Genomic DNA, 15,849 nt, shown 5'->3' on the forward strand with positions numbered 1-15,849 from the left:
TGAAATCTTGTATTTAGCTGTTTTTCTGTTGTTTTTAGAGGTGGAGGACATGGCAGAAGTAATCGTTGACTAATCGATAGTTGACTAATCGACTAAATAATCATTAGTTGCAGCCCTCAATGAAACCAACTGTAACCTTATTGCATGCAACTTATCCTACGTATGTCTAGACCAAGAAACTAGACCAAGAAAGTAGACCAAGAAATAGAGATTGCGTCTTACCTGTATCCCACTGTAGCCTTCTCCAAAACTTCCACCGTCCTCAAGGAAGATGCTGACCGCAGCGCTTTGGTAGATAGTCCCACCACGGCCAGAGCTTTGGCTTTGAACTCGTTACAACTCCACTCTTCCTCCTCGTTGAGGGTGGGCAGATATCCGCAGACCAGCTTCAGCCCGGCCAGCGCGGCGCCGCCGCCGTTGACGTGCGAGCCGTTCTCGCCGCCGCTGCGCACGTACTCGAGGTATATGTCGGAGGTGAGGAACATCTGGTAGGCGTTCTCCTCCATGGTGGTTTGGATCTCGGTTTGCGCCTGGTCGAACATGGACGAGTCGATCTGCTGCCGCTTGACGCTGTCCTTAATGAAGGTCTTGGTGGCGGGCTTGAGCTGCTTGGCCACCACGCCGCTGCTCTCCACGTAGCGCTTGTAGATGGCTTTGGCGACTCGCAGCGTCTTGCCGTCCTTGAGGTCCATCTGCCGGAAGCCGTTGCAGGCGAACCAGAAGTCCAGAGCATCCACGCATTTCTCGCGCTCCAGGAAGGCGCGGAAAAGCTGGGCGCCATCCTGGTCCCCGAGGAGGGAGTGCAGCGACTTGTTCCAGCGTGCCAGAGGAGAGTCCGGCGAGGCGCTGCCCTCAGGCTCGCCCAGACCCTCGTCGCCTCTCCGTGCCGAGGGGGAGCCGGCGTTGGCGAGCGCCCTAGCCGCCTCTTTGGCTCTCATCATCATCATCGCCGCCGCCGGCTTGCTCTGGTCCTCCCGGCATCTCGCCTCTCCCTCTTCTCCAGGGACCGGAGGGCGAGGGGCATCTTCTCTGAAGCTACTGACCACAGGGTCTGCAAGCGCCCTGTTCATGGCTCGGGCTGCGACGGCGGCAGCAGCGAACCCCCGTCCTCCCCTTCCTCGTCCTCCTCCGCCTCTTCCTCTTCTTCTTTTCTGAGCTCTTGCTCTAATCTCCTCACTCTCTCAAGTCAGCGGGGGAGCTCCTTCCCTGGCCTGGCTCCTCTCTAAAACAGAGAACAGGGGGAGAGAATGAGGAACAGAGGGAGGGAAAAGTATTGATCTAATCAAAACCAGATCTACCCCAAACTTCAAAGGCACACATGGAGTGGAGGACTGGAGTCAAGACACTCACGGCTTTTCAGAGGGGAAAAAATCTCCAGCTTTTCAGCCTTTTTTTTCTTCTTCCACAAAAAAAACACAAGCTTTAGAAAGTCAAGTCAGATCAACTGTAGTCAGTTCAACAGTAGTTTATCTAGAACAGGGCCGGTTCTATGGGGGGCCAAGTCTCCCCAAGTGCAAGGCACAAGGTGAAAAAAAATGACTTTATGTAGGCCTGTCGTGATGAGAGTATTTTGTGGACGATATATTGTCCCAGAAATGACTGCGATACACGATATTTTAATCAGTTTAAAACCATTTTCAGCTTTTTCTCTACCAACAAAACTACAAGCTTTACAAAGTCAGATTAACTACAGTTAGCTCAACTGTAGTTTATATAGAACAGGGCCAGTTCTAGGGTCCTAAATTTAGTTTTTGTCTTGACTTTCTATATTATTTTATTGGATATGTTAAAACGTTATTTTCACTGTTGTTCTTCCTATTTATGTGTTGTAACAAGTTTTTATTGTTGTTTTTAAAGTATTTACTTAATAACTTAATTTATCACCATTAATAAACTCCTTTATAAACCCTTTATAAAGAAACCTTATTTTAAAGTGCTACCTAAAACATATTGCATTATATGTGCAAAGGAAAGTTGTCTACTTTAAATCTTTTAAATGTTGCTAAACATTATACAAACATTTTTTTCCACAACAATTTTTAAAATGTTAAAATGCACAGTGTTCTACAATACATCCCAGCAAATAGGTGAGAGTATGCCTACTCTCATAGAACTACGATAAAATATATTCCAGGAAACACACAAACAAATTGTGTCAACTCAGGAAACACAGGAGCAACGTTGTCACAATGTTAAAATGCAACGTTATACAACATTTCCATGCAAACACAGTGAACAGTTGTCTAGTTTAAAACAATGTTGCACTTTTTAACTTGTTACATTCTCAAATAATGTTGTTACAACTTTGACACTACGTTAAAAGACAAAAAATATTTTTTTAACTGAGTAAACACAACGTTGTCACAATGTTGGATACATTCTTACAACATTGCTACGGCATTGTCAAAACATTGTAGTGTTACATTTTTCTCAACAACGTTCTCACAATGTTTAAATGCACAATGTTCTAAAATGCATCCTATAAACATCTCATTAACCTACATTGTTACAATTTTGCCGCAAGCATATCTCAGCAAAAGACATAAAAACATTATAGCAACAATGTCTACTTTGTTCAAATGCTTTCCAAAAAAGTTTCATTGATCATGTCATCACAACTTTGACACAATGTTAAAATGAGTTAATGAGAAAACAAAAAGTTGTCTACTTTAAAACAATGTTGCTACAACATTGTCCAAATATTACACTGTTACATTTTTCTCAGCAACATTCTCACAATGTTCTAAAATGCATCCCATTGCTACAATGTTGCCCAGCAAAGACCCAACATTGTCGCAACAATGTCTACTTTCTCACAATGCTATCCAAAAAATGTTGCATTGATTATGTTGTCACAACTTTGACACAATGTTAAAATGACTTTATGAGAAAACAAAAGTTGTCTACTTTAAAACAATGTTGCTACAACATTGTCCAAACGTTGCATTGTTGCATTTGCTCAACATCTTTGACACAATATTTAAATGCACAATGTTCTAAAATGCATCCCATAAACATCTCATTAACCTACATTGCTACAATGTTGCCGCAAGTATATCCCAGCAAAGACATAAAAACATTCTCTCAACAATGTCTACTTTCTCTTGCATTAATCATGTTGACACAATGTTAAAATGAGAAAACAAAAAATTGGCCTACTTTAAAACAATGTTGCTACAACATTGTCCAAACGTTGTATTGTTGCATTTTCTCAACAACCTTTACACATTGTTAAAAATGCACAATGTTCTAAAATTTAACTAATTAAAAACACACAATGTTGTCATAATGTTGCATACTTTCTTACAACATTGTCAAGAGGTTGTACTGTTCAAATTGGCTTAAAATATTATTTAAATATATGGCAAATATGTGGACCTAATATTGCTATGATTATATATTTTTTTATACATAATGCTTTTAAATGTTGTGACAATGTTGCTAAGATTCCTTCAGATCAACATCTGTAGCCTACAAACCCCAACTACATGCATTCATACAGCGACAAAAACAGAGCAATAGCACCACCACAGGAGCCTCCAAAAATAAAAACAGCTTTTATCATTTTTTTATGATTTAGTTATGTGAATAAAGAAAACTCAGAGTTTTGCATCTTTTTCTAAACTTTCTACTGTTCTAAAACCATCTACACCATGTGTTGCTTCATTTCTAATATTTCTTTTAACAGTAAAAATAGATAAAATCAGATTAGGATATATATATAAATAGAGAAGTCTTGCTTTGTAATGCAGAAGTATAAACTAGTCAAGAAGCTAATCTTAGACAGTGGCAACAGTTCTAAAAACATCAAATTTAGTCTGAATTATTACGTCCACACCTCAGAATATTATTTTTAACATAGCATCACATTGCACTCTAAAACCAACACATTGTATTTTAGATTCTGGAGTCTTTACAACACAGCACTCTTAAAACAACACTAAAAGTCTGAATTATTAACACATCTACACTTCAGAGATTTCACATTTGATCTTAGAATCTGGAGTCTTGTTTTAAAAACCCAGCACTCAACTGTGTTCACACTTAAAAAAAACACTCACATTTTCATGTTTTAGTCTAGTTTTAAACCACTGAAAACTCAGACAACAAAAAAGACTGAAAATGTGATTTTTAAGCATCTACACTTCAGAAATGTCACATTTTATCTTAGATTATGGAGTCTTGTTACAAACCCAGCACTTAAAACTCCCATTTTCTGTTTATGGTCTAGTTTTACAACAAAAAAAATCTGATTTAACACACATCTACACCTCATAAAAGTAGCATTTTCTTGTATTAGTCTAATTTTAAACCGTCAAAATCTGATTTAACACACATCTACACCTCAGAAAAACAAGCATTTTCTTGTTTTAGTCTAGTTTTATACCAACAAAATCTGATTTAACACACATCTACACCTCAAAAAAAAAAAGAATTTTCTTGTTTTAGTCTAGTTTTAAACCAACAAAATATGATTTTTACACACATCACATCAGAAAACTCGTATTTTCTTGTTTTAGTCTAGTTTTACACACATACAAAAACTGTTTTAACACACAACTATGCTTGAGAAAACAAGCATTTTCTTGTTTTAGTCTATTTTTAAACCAACAAAAACTGATTTAACACACATACATCTACACCTCATAAAGATAGCATTTTCCTGTATTAGTCTAGTTTTACACCATCAAAATCTGATTTATCACACATCTACACCTCAGAAAACAAGCCTTTACAGGTAGCCTGGCTTCAAAGCGATTCTCTCAAATCAAAAACACAAATATAGTCCGAATTAACGCGTTTACACCTCATACCTCGCATTACTTTCTTAGAATCGTGAGTCTCGCTTTTAAAAACAGCGCTAAAACTTTAAAACTAACGCGTGTGTACACCTCTGTAAACGTGCATTCCGCAGTATTTTTAAAGCTTTAAAGAGAGACAGAGCTCTCTACTCGTATCTCCTCCTCCCTAGGGCGCGCGCCTCGAAAAAGACGGTCAAGACTATTTTATTTATCTAAAAAATTCAAATCCGAGCATTTTAAAACTAGTAACGTTATCAATACTCTAGAATAAAAGGAATCCGCTTTTATCTTTAACTTCAAACTTTTAATTTTAATTCTTCACCCCCGCCCCCCCCCCCCCCCCCCTCTCTTTTCTCCAAGCTGCTACTAACTAACAACACAAGTCTCAGATCTCAGGAGGCTGGAATTCCAAAGTTCCTTTAACCTCCGAGATCAAACGCTCGATCAAAGAATAAAGAACAGAGAAGAACAGAGCGACCGCGCGCTCCTTCTAATCATCGCGCAAATACCGCAAAATACTGCAAAATACCGCAAACACAAACAACCCAACAACAAAAAGATGCATGTGCATTTAAGCGACTTTTAGCGACTTTTAGTCTCAGTGTGTTTTTTTTAGCTTTAGAACCAGAACTAGAAGCAGAAGCAGGGAGCCACGCCAGGCTACTACTTCAAAGGCTACAGGCAGCGGCACTTCAAAGTCAAGCCAACAACAAGGCAAACTCTCCTGAACTTCGCTACTTACTTACTTATTTACCATCGATCCGCGCGCTCCGTCCTAAATCCACCAATAAAAGAAAACAAGAAGTCCACTTTCTTCTGCTTTTTTAGTCCTTTTAGCGCTTTTCCTCCCACTCTCTCCAGCACGGGTTAAAAAATATAAATAAAAAATAAAAAATAATCCACGCTCGGGTTTCAGCGGCGAATCAGCGACGCTCCTCTCTCTCTGCTTCTCCCGGTCCGTCCGTAAATAGCGGCGAATAAAAGGAGCTTTTCTTTTTTGTTTCCCTCCGTAAGAAATAAAACAAAAAACAAGTCGTAGCGGCGGTTTTTCTTTCCTCCCGCACTCCTCCTAGTCTTTTCTTTCCTTCTTCCCCAGCGTTTCTTCACGCAGCCACGCCATACAGCAGATCTCCTCCAGGCTATTCCAATATGTACTGGGCTCAGGGTTTAAGTGCGGACATCAAAGTGAGGAGCCGACAGCCAGGTCCTGGAAGGTAGATACAAACTAAAAAAAGAGCAAAAAAAGAAAAAACGAGGAAAAACCGCAGAAATTAAAATGCGGCAATTGCGCTCAACCGCACATTAAGAAAAAATAAACCCGACTCAAAATAAAGAATAAAAATAAGAAGCAAGAAGCAAACAACAAAGAGACACGCAGAGCTGTTCGCTCGCGGAAGAAATGTAGCAACAGCTCCGCGCAAAGGAGCCGCCAGGAAACTCAGTTGCTACTAAGTTGCCAGGACCTTATCAAAGAGCAGCGATCTTGCGCCAACTCCCCGAGGCTTCGGAACGTCAGAAGTAAGTGATCCGCCGCCCCAATAGCATTATCCCTGCAATCCTCCTGCTGCTACATACACTTTAAAGACGCAGGACTCCTTTCTCTCGAGACAGCGCGCGCCTCAATGTTAACCCCCTCACTCCCAACACACAGACACTCACACACACATTTACACACACACACACACATTTACACACACAAAGTTCAAACACCAGTCACGTGATTGGAAGATTGCAGGACTGCAGGATTGTGAAAGTCAAAAAGTTAAGAACATTCCCAAACTAAAACAATTCCATCATCTGGAAAAAGAAATATGACATATGATAGTTGCTTATTAAATTTAAGCAACACATGTATTATTTGTTTTTTTGTGTGTTGCATAAGTATAGCAGAAGATACCAGATTGTGAAATGTAAGGTTTAAAAGTTTAAAGAACATTGCATTTATATGATCTGGTAAAAAAAATATATATATATAGCAATAAACCTACAAAAGCAAAGATCAAAAAATGGAACAATAATGATAGTAGAATAGAACAGAATGGAAACTTCTAATCTTTATGTGTTTATTTTCTTTGTGGGTCAAATCCTAAAGAAGAAGAACAACAAAGCAGCAAATTGCAAAGTTATGCAGATTACAGACAGATATATTTCTAACCCTGGTGTTTAATCACAGTTTTCATGCATCTTGGCATCATGTTCTCCTCCACCAGTCTTACACACTGCTTTTGGATAACTTTATGCTGCTTTACTCCTGGTGCAAAAATTCAAGCAGTTCAGTTTGGTGGTTTGATGGTTTGTGATCGTCCATCTTCCTCTTGATTATATTCCAGAGGTTTTCAATTTGGTAAAATCAAAGAAACATATAATTTTTAAGTGCTCTCTTAGTTTTTCCAGAGCTGTATATGTATTTCTCAATGTGTGAAACACTTTTCAGATATATAGCTTAAGTAGTTTTTATTTTATGTAATAAATATATTAATGTATACTCATGTTTGGTTTTATAGAACAAGATTTCAGATGTTCCCATATGAATACATGTAAATACTGTTCTATTACAGATATATAATGCTCTGTTTAGATTTAGAATCCGTAATTTTTGCCCCGACAGGAAAAGCATTCTCATGCAAGAGTGTTTATCTTTTTTTCATCTTATTTTCAAACTTTAAAATTAATTTAACCCAACTTTTCTACAGTTAAACATAAAGACAAACTAGAGATTATTGGATTGTTGTATTTTGAAAACATAATTCCAAAAATCTATCAAAACTAATGGCATTCTTATAGATTCATATATCACCTTTCCCAGCCATAAAAAAGCAAACAATAGTTAAAAAAAACATAATATGCCTTATAATATCTTAAAAATACTTATTTCTGGCGTAAAATAAAATAATCGAAAGAAGTTTATCCATGCATTTATTAATTACTAATGTTTATAGCACAGCTTTATTCATGAATTTATTTATTTCTAATGTTTATTAGCTGTTTTAGGGTTGATTTAAGGGTTGAGTGTTCACAGTTCTGCTCTCACTATGTCACCACATTTAAAAGGGAAATAAAATCCATTTACTACAGTATTATATATACAGCTCTGGAATTAAAAACAAGAGAGCACTTAAAAATGATGAGTTTCTTTGATTTTACCAAATTGAAAACCTCTGGAATATAATCAAGAGGAAGATGGATGATCACAAACCATCAAACCACCAAACTGAACTGCTTGAATTTTTACACCAGGAGTAAAGCAGCATAAAGTTATCCAAAAGCAGTGTGTAAGACTGGTGGAGGAGAACATGATGCCAAGATGCATGAAAAAAAACTGTGATTAAAACCAACCAGGGTTATTCCACCAAATATTGATTATTTCTGAACTCTTAAAACTTTATGAATATGAACTTTGTTATTTCAGCCATTTCTCATTTTCTGTAAATAAATGCTCTAAATGAGAATATTTTTATTTGGAATTTGGGAGAAATGTTGTCTGTAGTTTATAGAATAAAACAACAATGTTCATTTTACTCAAATATATAGATAGCAAAATCAGCGAAATCACCTTTTGAGCAGTGATTTTTAATGTGTGGTTTGGCCCAAAATTTAGTTCTCTTTTTTATTGTTTAAAAAAGTAAAAATCCATTTTTTGTACACATTTTTATGTGTATCCTTCTGTATTTATCTTCATCATGTGTTTTTTTATCTATCAAAAAAAAGAGTAAACATATTTTCACTATATAAAGATGTTTAAACAAACATCATTTTTAGATGTTGTTTATTTAAAATGTTTGTGAAAATAATACATAAAAATGTTAGAAAAAACAGTTTTTTTCATTATTTTTAAAGTGTATGTAAATATTTTTTTAATACCATAATGCCATTTTTATGAAACTTTTAATTACGTTTTATTTACTTTTAGGTTTTAAAATAACATTTAAACTATTAAAAAGCATATAAATTAGCTATAACATGTTTGTTCTTGTTTTTATTAAGATATAATAAGGAGGAGACACATTTTATTTCTTATATTTATTTATTTAAATATAATAATTAGTTAGATAAACAGAAAACAGAAATTTTAGTCAAATTAAAAAATATATATATGAAAAATACAGAATTTAAACTGTCTTATCTCTGCAAAAGTCAAACTGGTAGAAAAGCTTGCCCTGCAATTTTTTGAAAAGCAGAGTGAAGATGTTCCACTCGTCTCCCCACATGATACTTCAAAGGCTTTATTGTAGCTTTGATGTTGAACATTAACTTTAAGGAAGAGGATATCATAAAATAAATGGATTAGTACAGAGCCAGATTTACAGTGGGGCGGGCGGAGCTGCTGTGTTTTATATGTTTTATACAAGAAGGGTAAAGGGGTGTACTTACAGTACATGACAGCTCGTCCAATAGCGTGCCACCTGACTAAATTATGACATCATCAAAACTGAGAAAAAACACTGTCACTGTCCAAAAAATATATTGTTATTTAGAGCATTTATTTACAGAAAATGAGAAATGGCTGAAATAACAAAAAAGATGCAGAAAACCTTTCCGACCTCAAATAATGCAAAGAAAACAAGTTCATATTCATCATTCATGTTCTCCTCCACCAGTCTTACACACTGCTTTTGGATAACTTTATGCTGCTTTACTCCTGGTGCAAAAATAATTCAAGCAGTTCAGTTTGGTGGTTTGATGGTTTGTGATCATCCACCCTTCTCTTGATTATATTCCAGAGGTTTTACATTTGGTAAAATCAAAGAAACTCATCATTTTAAAGTGGTCTCCAAACAAAACCCAAACTCTAGCAGCAAGAAGCTACGTTCAGAGGATTATGGTGGACCAGGATGGACCATTTACAGTCTGAATGCTCGTACATAAAGACAAATGGACTGAGAAAGTGCACTATTCCTTCTCTGGTAGACGAGTGGAGACTGATTAGCCGTTAGCAATGGGACTTAATTTACCGTATGACTTTTTAAAGGTACAGTGAGACTGTGGGCTTTATCTAGAAAAATCAACATAAATAAACAAAAAAAGATTAAATCGTTACACTCAGAAGATCGCTGGTTCGAATCCTGTTCATGCAGCTTGACATCAGATGCTGAAGTCCTGAGAGAGCACAACTGCCCTTGCTCTCTCTGGGTGGGTACAGTACAGTAGATGGCGTGCTCTCTCTTTCCCCTCATCACTCCTAGGGTGATGTGGATCAGCACAAGGCTGCGTCTGTGAGCTGATGTATCAGAACCGAGTCGCTGCACTGCTTTCTTCTGAGCGTTAGCGCTGTGATGCTACTCAGCAATGCTACAGCATCAGCAGCAGCTCAAAAAGAGGCGGAGTCTGACTTCACATGTGCTAGTCTTCACCCTCTTGGTGTGTTGGAGCATCACTAGCGATAGGGGGAGTGTCCTAATGAGTGGGTTGGGTAATTGGCCATGTATATTGGAATTAAAATTATTCGAAGACTTTAAACTGTCCTTTACACTGTGCGATTAAAACATTTCTTGATGAATATGCTGAGTAAGCAATGTCGTTTTCAGGGATGCCCTGCTTTATTTCAGCAAAACAATGCCGAACCACATGCTAGTCTGCATAGACTCTGTGTAGCGTAGCAGCCGGCGAGCTTCGAGCTCCAAACACCGCCATTAGAAAAGAGGTGTGGAGCTAAATTGAGTCTTTGAGCTGGATAACGGTGTAAAAAGTGATTTATCAGGGTAAATTATCCCCCTTATCACCCAGTCTGAAGGGTGTTTGTTGGAGAAACTGTTAAAAAAGAGTTCTCCTTTGAATGGTGCAACACATGGCAGGGGCTGCAGCATTTAAGGCGGACCGTAAAAATAAAACAAAATAAAATAAAAGCTAATCAAAGCTAATTTTAGCTTCCCATCACAGACAACATAGGAAAGGAAGAATAATAATTAATTTATAAACAGTCTCCCCCTTTTCTGAAGACATACAATAAAATAAACCCTACAGTTAACTAGTTAACCAGCAGCAGCAGCAGTTAGGTTGCTGAACTTTTTTAGCTTTAGTGCTCCTGATGACGTATCTATCGGGTGCTTGTTGAAGGGTCGTTGCAATTGTTAGGATGGAGGATTTTAACTCCTTCCTTTTCTAACTCTGTTTTAAGTGGAAGATTTACACTAGAAAAAAGACTCTCGTCAGAACGTCGTAAACAGCAGCAGTAAGAGTCAGAAGCCGAAAAGCGTTCCTCCCGTTCTGATCAGTAACTCCTCTCAATTACAGCACCGTCTGCGGCTCTTCAGCTCGGGGTTAAACTCTTAGCCGTTTGCTTTGAAGTGATTATCTCTTTATCTCCAGCCAGACCAAAGACTTTGGGGAGGACAATGGAAAATGAAACCAAGTGGGAGGCTTACAGCAATTATCACGGAGAGAGAAGTGCAACTGTCCATTTTCACCACTGGAGTGTGTTTAATTTCTCAATCTGTCTCTCTGATTTTGTTGTTTTATTCTATAAACTATGGACAAAATTTCTCCCAAATTCCAAATAAAAATGATACAGAGCCTTCAGAACTCAAATAATGCAAAAAAAAAAACAAGTTCATATTCATAAAGTTTTAAGAGTTCGGAATCAATATGTTCTCCTCCACCAGTCTTACACACTGCTTTTGGATAACTTTATGCTGCTTTACTCCTGGTGTAAAAATTTAAGCAGTTCAGTTTGGTGGTTTGATGGCTTTTAATCATCCATCTTCCTCTTGATTATATTCCAGAGGTTTTCAATTGGGTAAAATCAAAGAAACTCATTTATATCATTTATAAGTTATTTTATCTTTCATTCACTGTTATTTTTAAATGATTAAATGTAGTTATTATTTTCTTTTGTCACGTCAGTTTTTTTGTAAATGCTCGGCTACATTGAAAAAATTAGGGTTGCCCTCAATGTACTTTGGAATCAAAATAAAAATTGATTGATTAATTGATTGATTGATTGAATCCAGTGCACCTTTTAGTGCAAAAAAATTTAATTCTAAGCAGTATTTATTTACACTGAATGTTGGAAAAACATAACCTGTACACAGGCCTGTAATAATTACAGTGGCGTGGATGTGCTGACAGTGTATTGCCTCATGTTTAGAGATTGTCTGCTGGCTGTTGGGATGTTGTTGGTGTGCCGTGGCTGTGACAGGTCGAGTGACAGGTCGAGTGACAGCCGTCAGCCGAGTTCTGCGATGATATCCTACAGTATCTCCTGCCTAATGCCTCTTTCTCTCGCGTCGCTCTCTCGCGCTTCTACTTATCCCAATTCTGTTCTTCCTGCAGTGACAGGGACCGGGGAAAAGTGTCCCATCTTTATCCTGACCCGATACCGCCGGTTAAAAGGGCAGAGCCAGTGCCAGGTCAGAGTAGAAGCATTACCTCAGTGGCAGGTCAGCAGAGGCAGGTGGCAGCTTGTCTGAAAGTTCGGACCAAAGCTCAGCATTTTAACAGTTGACTTTTCCAGTGTTCCTCCTGTGATAATCCATCCCATAATATCTCCAATATTCTCTATACACAGTTGCTGCAGATTGTGCGGTAGGGGAATAGGAGTGTTGAGCTATTGCTCCGGTGATCCAGTATAACACTGCTTTAGTCCGGTTTAGGAGTGGGACGAGGAGAAACAATAGGATTTCAGCTCTTGCTCATGAATATTCATACATGCAAATGTATCACCTCTGATTGGCTAACAGCTTTGCAACATTACAAGGCATGGATGAGACAGACATTCAGTTAGAAACATTTTAAAATAAGGTAAATAAAGGAAAAAAAAGTCATATGTTACTACTTCACAACATAATGTAATGTAATGTGTAATGCTAAGTGCAGTTCAGCCTTTACTGACCTAGTCTTAGAGTCTCTGTAAAACACCAAATCCACCGGAGATCCTATTTAAACCTATAGTTACTTACATACAGAGGTATGTAAGTAACTATACTCTTAGCTAGTGTAAACAGAACTGTTCTAAACATCTCTATACCTACCTCTATCTCAATTGTACTTGGCTGGTGGTGTTTTTCCTCCATAGACTAATTCTAACCATTTGTTTCTTAGCTCTGAATTTCTGGGTAAAGTATATAAACACTGATGTGTTATTCGCACAAATAACACAGGAATGAACTGCATGCTGTTCCTAGCGCTGTTAGTTATCTCCTATCTGGCGAGACGGCGTCGCCGCCTAGCTTCAGCACTGCCTGTGGGGCCATGAATACTAATTCACGGGTTGATGTAGACAGGGTGCTTTCCCTGATCGACTCTGATCGTTTTTCTGAATATATTTTATTTCTAGTTACTGCAGACAGCTTCTACTGAAGGTCAGCAACTCATAAAGACGTGAGCAGATGCCCCTTTTGCCGTAAAATGGTTACGGTAAGTGCTCGGTGAAAATAAAGCGTTTTTGATTGAATTAAATGAGGAGCCGGTGCGGTAGCGGAGGTTTTCTGACTGACAGTCGGGGTTGCCAGACGGTGAACCGTTTCAGAAGGTAAAGAGTATAAATGAGACAGAAACCAGACTCCAGTGATCTCATCTGACCAGCAGCAGCCTGTATATATTGAAAACGTGCACCTGAACTAAAGCTAGCTACAACATAAAGACTGCAGACTGCATGTAGACAATAAATATAAATTTTAAAATAAAGAATTTTTTCCATTTATTCATATTAGCGCTTAGATCAGGCCCCAAAAATCTGTTCTGACTGAGCCCGACCCATCCCATAAACTGTCATTTTGAGCCCGAGTCTGATTTAAACCCCACATTTTTAATTCTTTTAGTAAGTAGAGCGTTAAAACTGAGCTTTATAAAAGCGTTTTGGGTCTTTTTGAATAAGCAAAATTGGTCAAAAACAGTCTGGATGGTCCTGCTTTCTGTAATAACTATAGAACACAGTACTGTACTTTTACTTTCAGTACTTCAGAACACTAATTGCAGTACCATATTTTACAGACTATAAGCTGCAAAAACAATGAACGTCTTATTTTCTGGTCTATTTTCATTCATAATGTGCATTTTGAGCAACAATAGTAAGGAATAAGGGTGTCGCACAGTAATCTACACAGATTTCTCCCTGAAAACTGTTTATTTGGGTGAGTAAAGCACTTATGTTTACTTCCAGTAATCTTAGATATCCAATAGTTTCAATAGCGCAGTTAGCAGCAGCGCTAGTCATGGTTAGCACTTAGCGCTAGTAAACACTGCCCTACACTGAGCAACCCTGAATTTCAAGGATTTTTATCTTACTAAGCATTGTGTAAGTGTAGGATTGTTTTACTTATTTAAGGAATACTTATCTTAGACTGCATGCAGACAGTAAATATAAATTGTAAAAAACTGTCATTTTGAGCCCGAGATTTAAACATCACATTTTTGTTTTTTTAGAAAGTAAAGCGTTAAAACTGAACTTTATTAAAATGTTTTGAGGCTGTTTGAATAGCAAACTCACATCATTCTGAACAGATTTTGCTCATAGTTATTGCTTTCTGTAATAACTATAGAACACAGTACTGTACTTTTACTTTCAATACTTAAGTACTACATTGTACAAAAAGCTACTTGCAAAAACGTATTTTCGGACTATAAGGTGCATTTTAGGTGACAATAGTAAGGAACAAGGGTGTTGCAAAGTAATCTACACCGATTTCTCTCCTTCTGTTCATTTACAGTAAGCTTAGATTTCCAATAGTTTCAATAGCGCAGTTAGCAGCAGTGCTTAGCGCTAGTAAACGCTGCCCGACAGCGCTACACTGAGCAAACACTGAGTGTTCCGGTTACTGTATACATACAGTATATACAGGGGTTGGAGAATGAAACTGAAACACCTGGTTTTAGAGCACAATAATGTATTGTGGTGACGGACAGTTCTGGTGGAAACAGGAGAGTTGAGGTGCACATTGAATTCTGCGTGATTTGATCAGCCGTGGTTTTATGTTTTTTTGGATACAATCCGGGTTAGCACCCGAACACCCCTTTCAGACAGCTTCCTCTTACAGCGTCCACAGTTAATCCTGTTGGATGTGGTTGGTCCTTCTTGGTGGTATGCTGACATTACCCTGGATACCGTGGCTCTTGATGCATCACAAAGACTTGCTGTCTTGGTCACAGATGCGCCAGCAAGATGATTGGTGCACCAATAATTTGTCCTCTTTTGAACTCTGGTATGTCTCCCATAATGTTGTGTGCATTGCAATATTTAGAGCAGAACTGTGCTCTTACCCTGCTAATTGAACCTTCACACTCTGCTCTTACTGGTGCAATAATGTGCAATTAATGAAGATTGAACACCAGGCTGCTCCAATTTAGCCATGAAACCTAAAATCCCACACTAAAATGATGACAGGTGTTTCAGTTTCATTGTCCAACCCCTGTATATTCTGTAGTTTTTGCCAATGGATTTTTTGAAGTATTCATAACAATGTAAAAGACATTATAATTATAATTAAGAAAATATAAAAAAAATAATTTAGGACTTGAATTTAAATTATTATAAACTAAAATAAAGAAGTAAAGTAGAAGTATAAAACTAATATTACCACCCACAGTGGACAGAGCAGTGCAGTGCTTTGGGTAATCAGTATAATTATGGTGACTGGTGTCTTCTAGCTAGAATTTTCCATGTTTTTTAATTTCCATAGAACGTGGCAAAAGTCACGGGACTCTACTCATACTCATACTGCAGGTTGGTACCAGTGAAGGGCAACCTATGCAAAACCAGCCATGCTCTGCTGTGAAGAGCGAGCCGAGCAGACAGGGATGTTCCACCAGCTTTAATCTGCCCTTTATGAGGTAATGGCACACGATCAACAGATTACCTGATACACAGGAAGCTGTGGGACAAACCTTTGATCCTCCTCGACCAATCAGGAAATGACTACCTCTGATAAAAAGGCAGATACTGGATACAGTATATTCACTAATACCACTTACAACAAATTTCCAGAAGCTCCGCCCACTTCTCTACTACAATACAGAGTTACTATATTCACTAATACCACTTTACTACAACTTTACTACTGTACACAACACAAGCCTTATGTTCACCATGACCAGAAGAAGCTCCGCCCACTTC

At 37.9% G+C, this 15,849-nt stretch overlaps 1 protein-coding gene across 6 annotated transcripts in view; it reads right to left on the minus strand.

Moving 5' to 3' along the window:
* axin2 (axin 2 (conductin, axil)) overlaps positions 1–6,351 on the minus strand; it is a 39,007-nt gene extending 32,656 nt beyond the window's left edge. For 5 of the 6 annotated variants that reach the window (XR_007427269.1, XR_007427267.1, XR_007427268.1 and 2 more), the window contains exons 1-2: positions 5,549–6,351; positions 223–1,222 (exon numbers count right to left, since the gene is read on the minus strand). Coding sequence is in view for 2 of the 6 variants with exons in the window: in XM_022671413.2 (XP_022527134.2) it covers positions 223–1,070 (848 nt within the window). In the remaining 4 variants the exon portion in view is untranslated. Of the gene's footprint in view, positions 1–222; positions 1,223–5,544 lie in introns of all 6 variants that reach the window. The other variant, XM_022671414.2, reaches the window with a different exon arrangement.
* Between the last annotated feature and the right edge of the window lie 9,498 nt (positions 6,352–15,849).

This window comes from Astyanax mexicanus, chromosome 19 (genome assembly GCF_023375975.1).
Source record: "Astyanax mexicanus isolate ESR-SI-001 chromosome 19, AstMex3_surface, whole genome shotgun sequence".
NCBI classification, from domain to species: Eukaryota; Metazoa; Chordata; class Actinopteri; order Characiformes; family Acestrorhamphidae; genus Astyanax; species Astyanax mexicanus.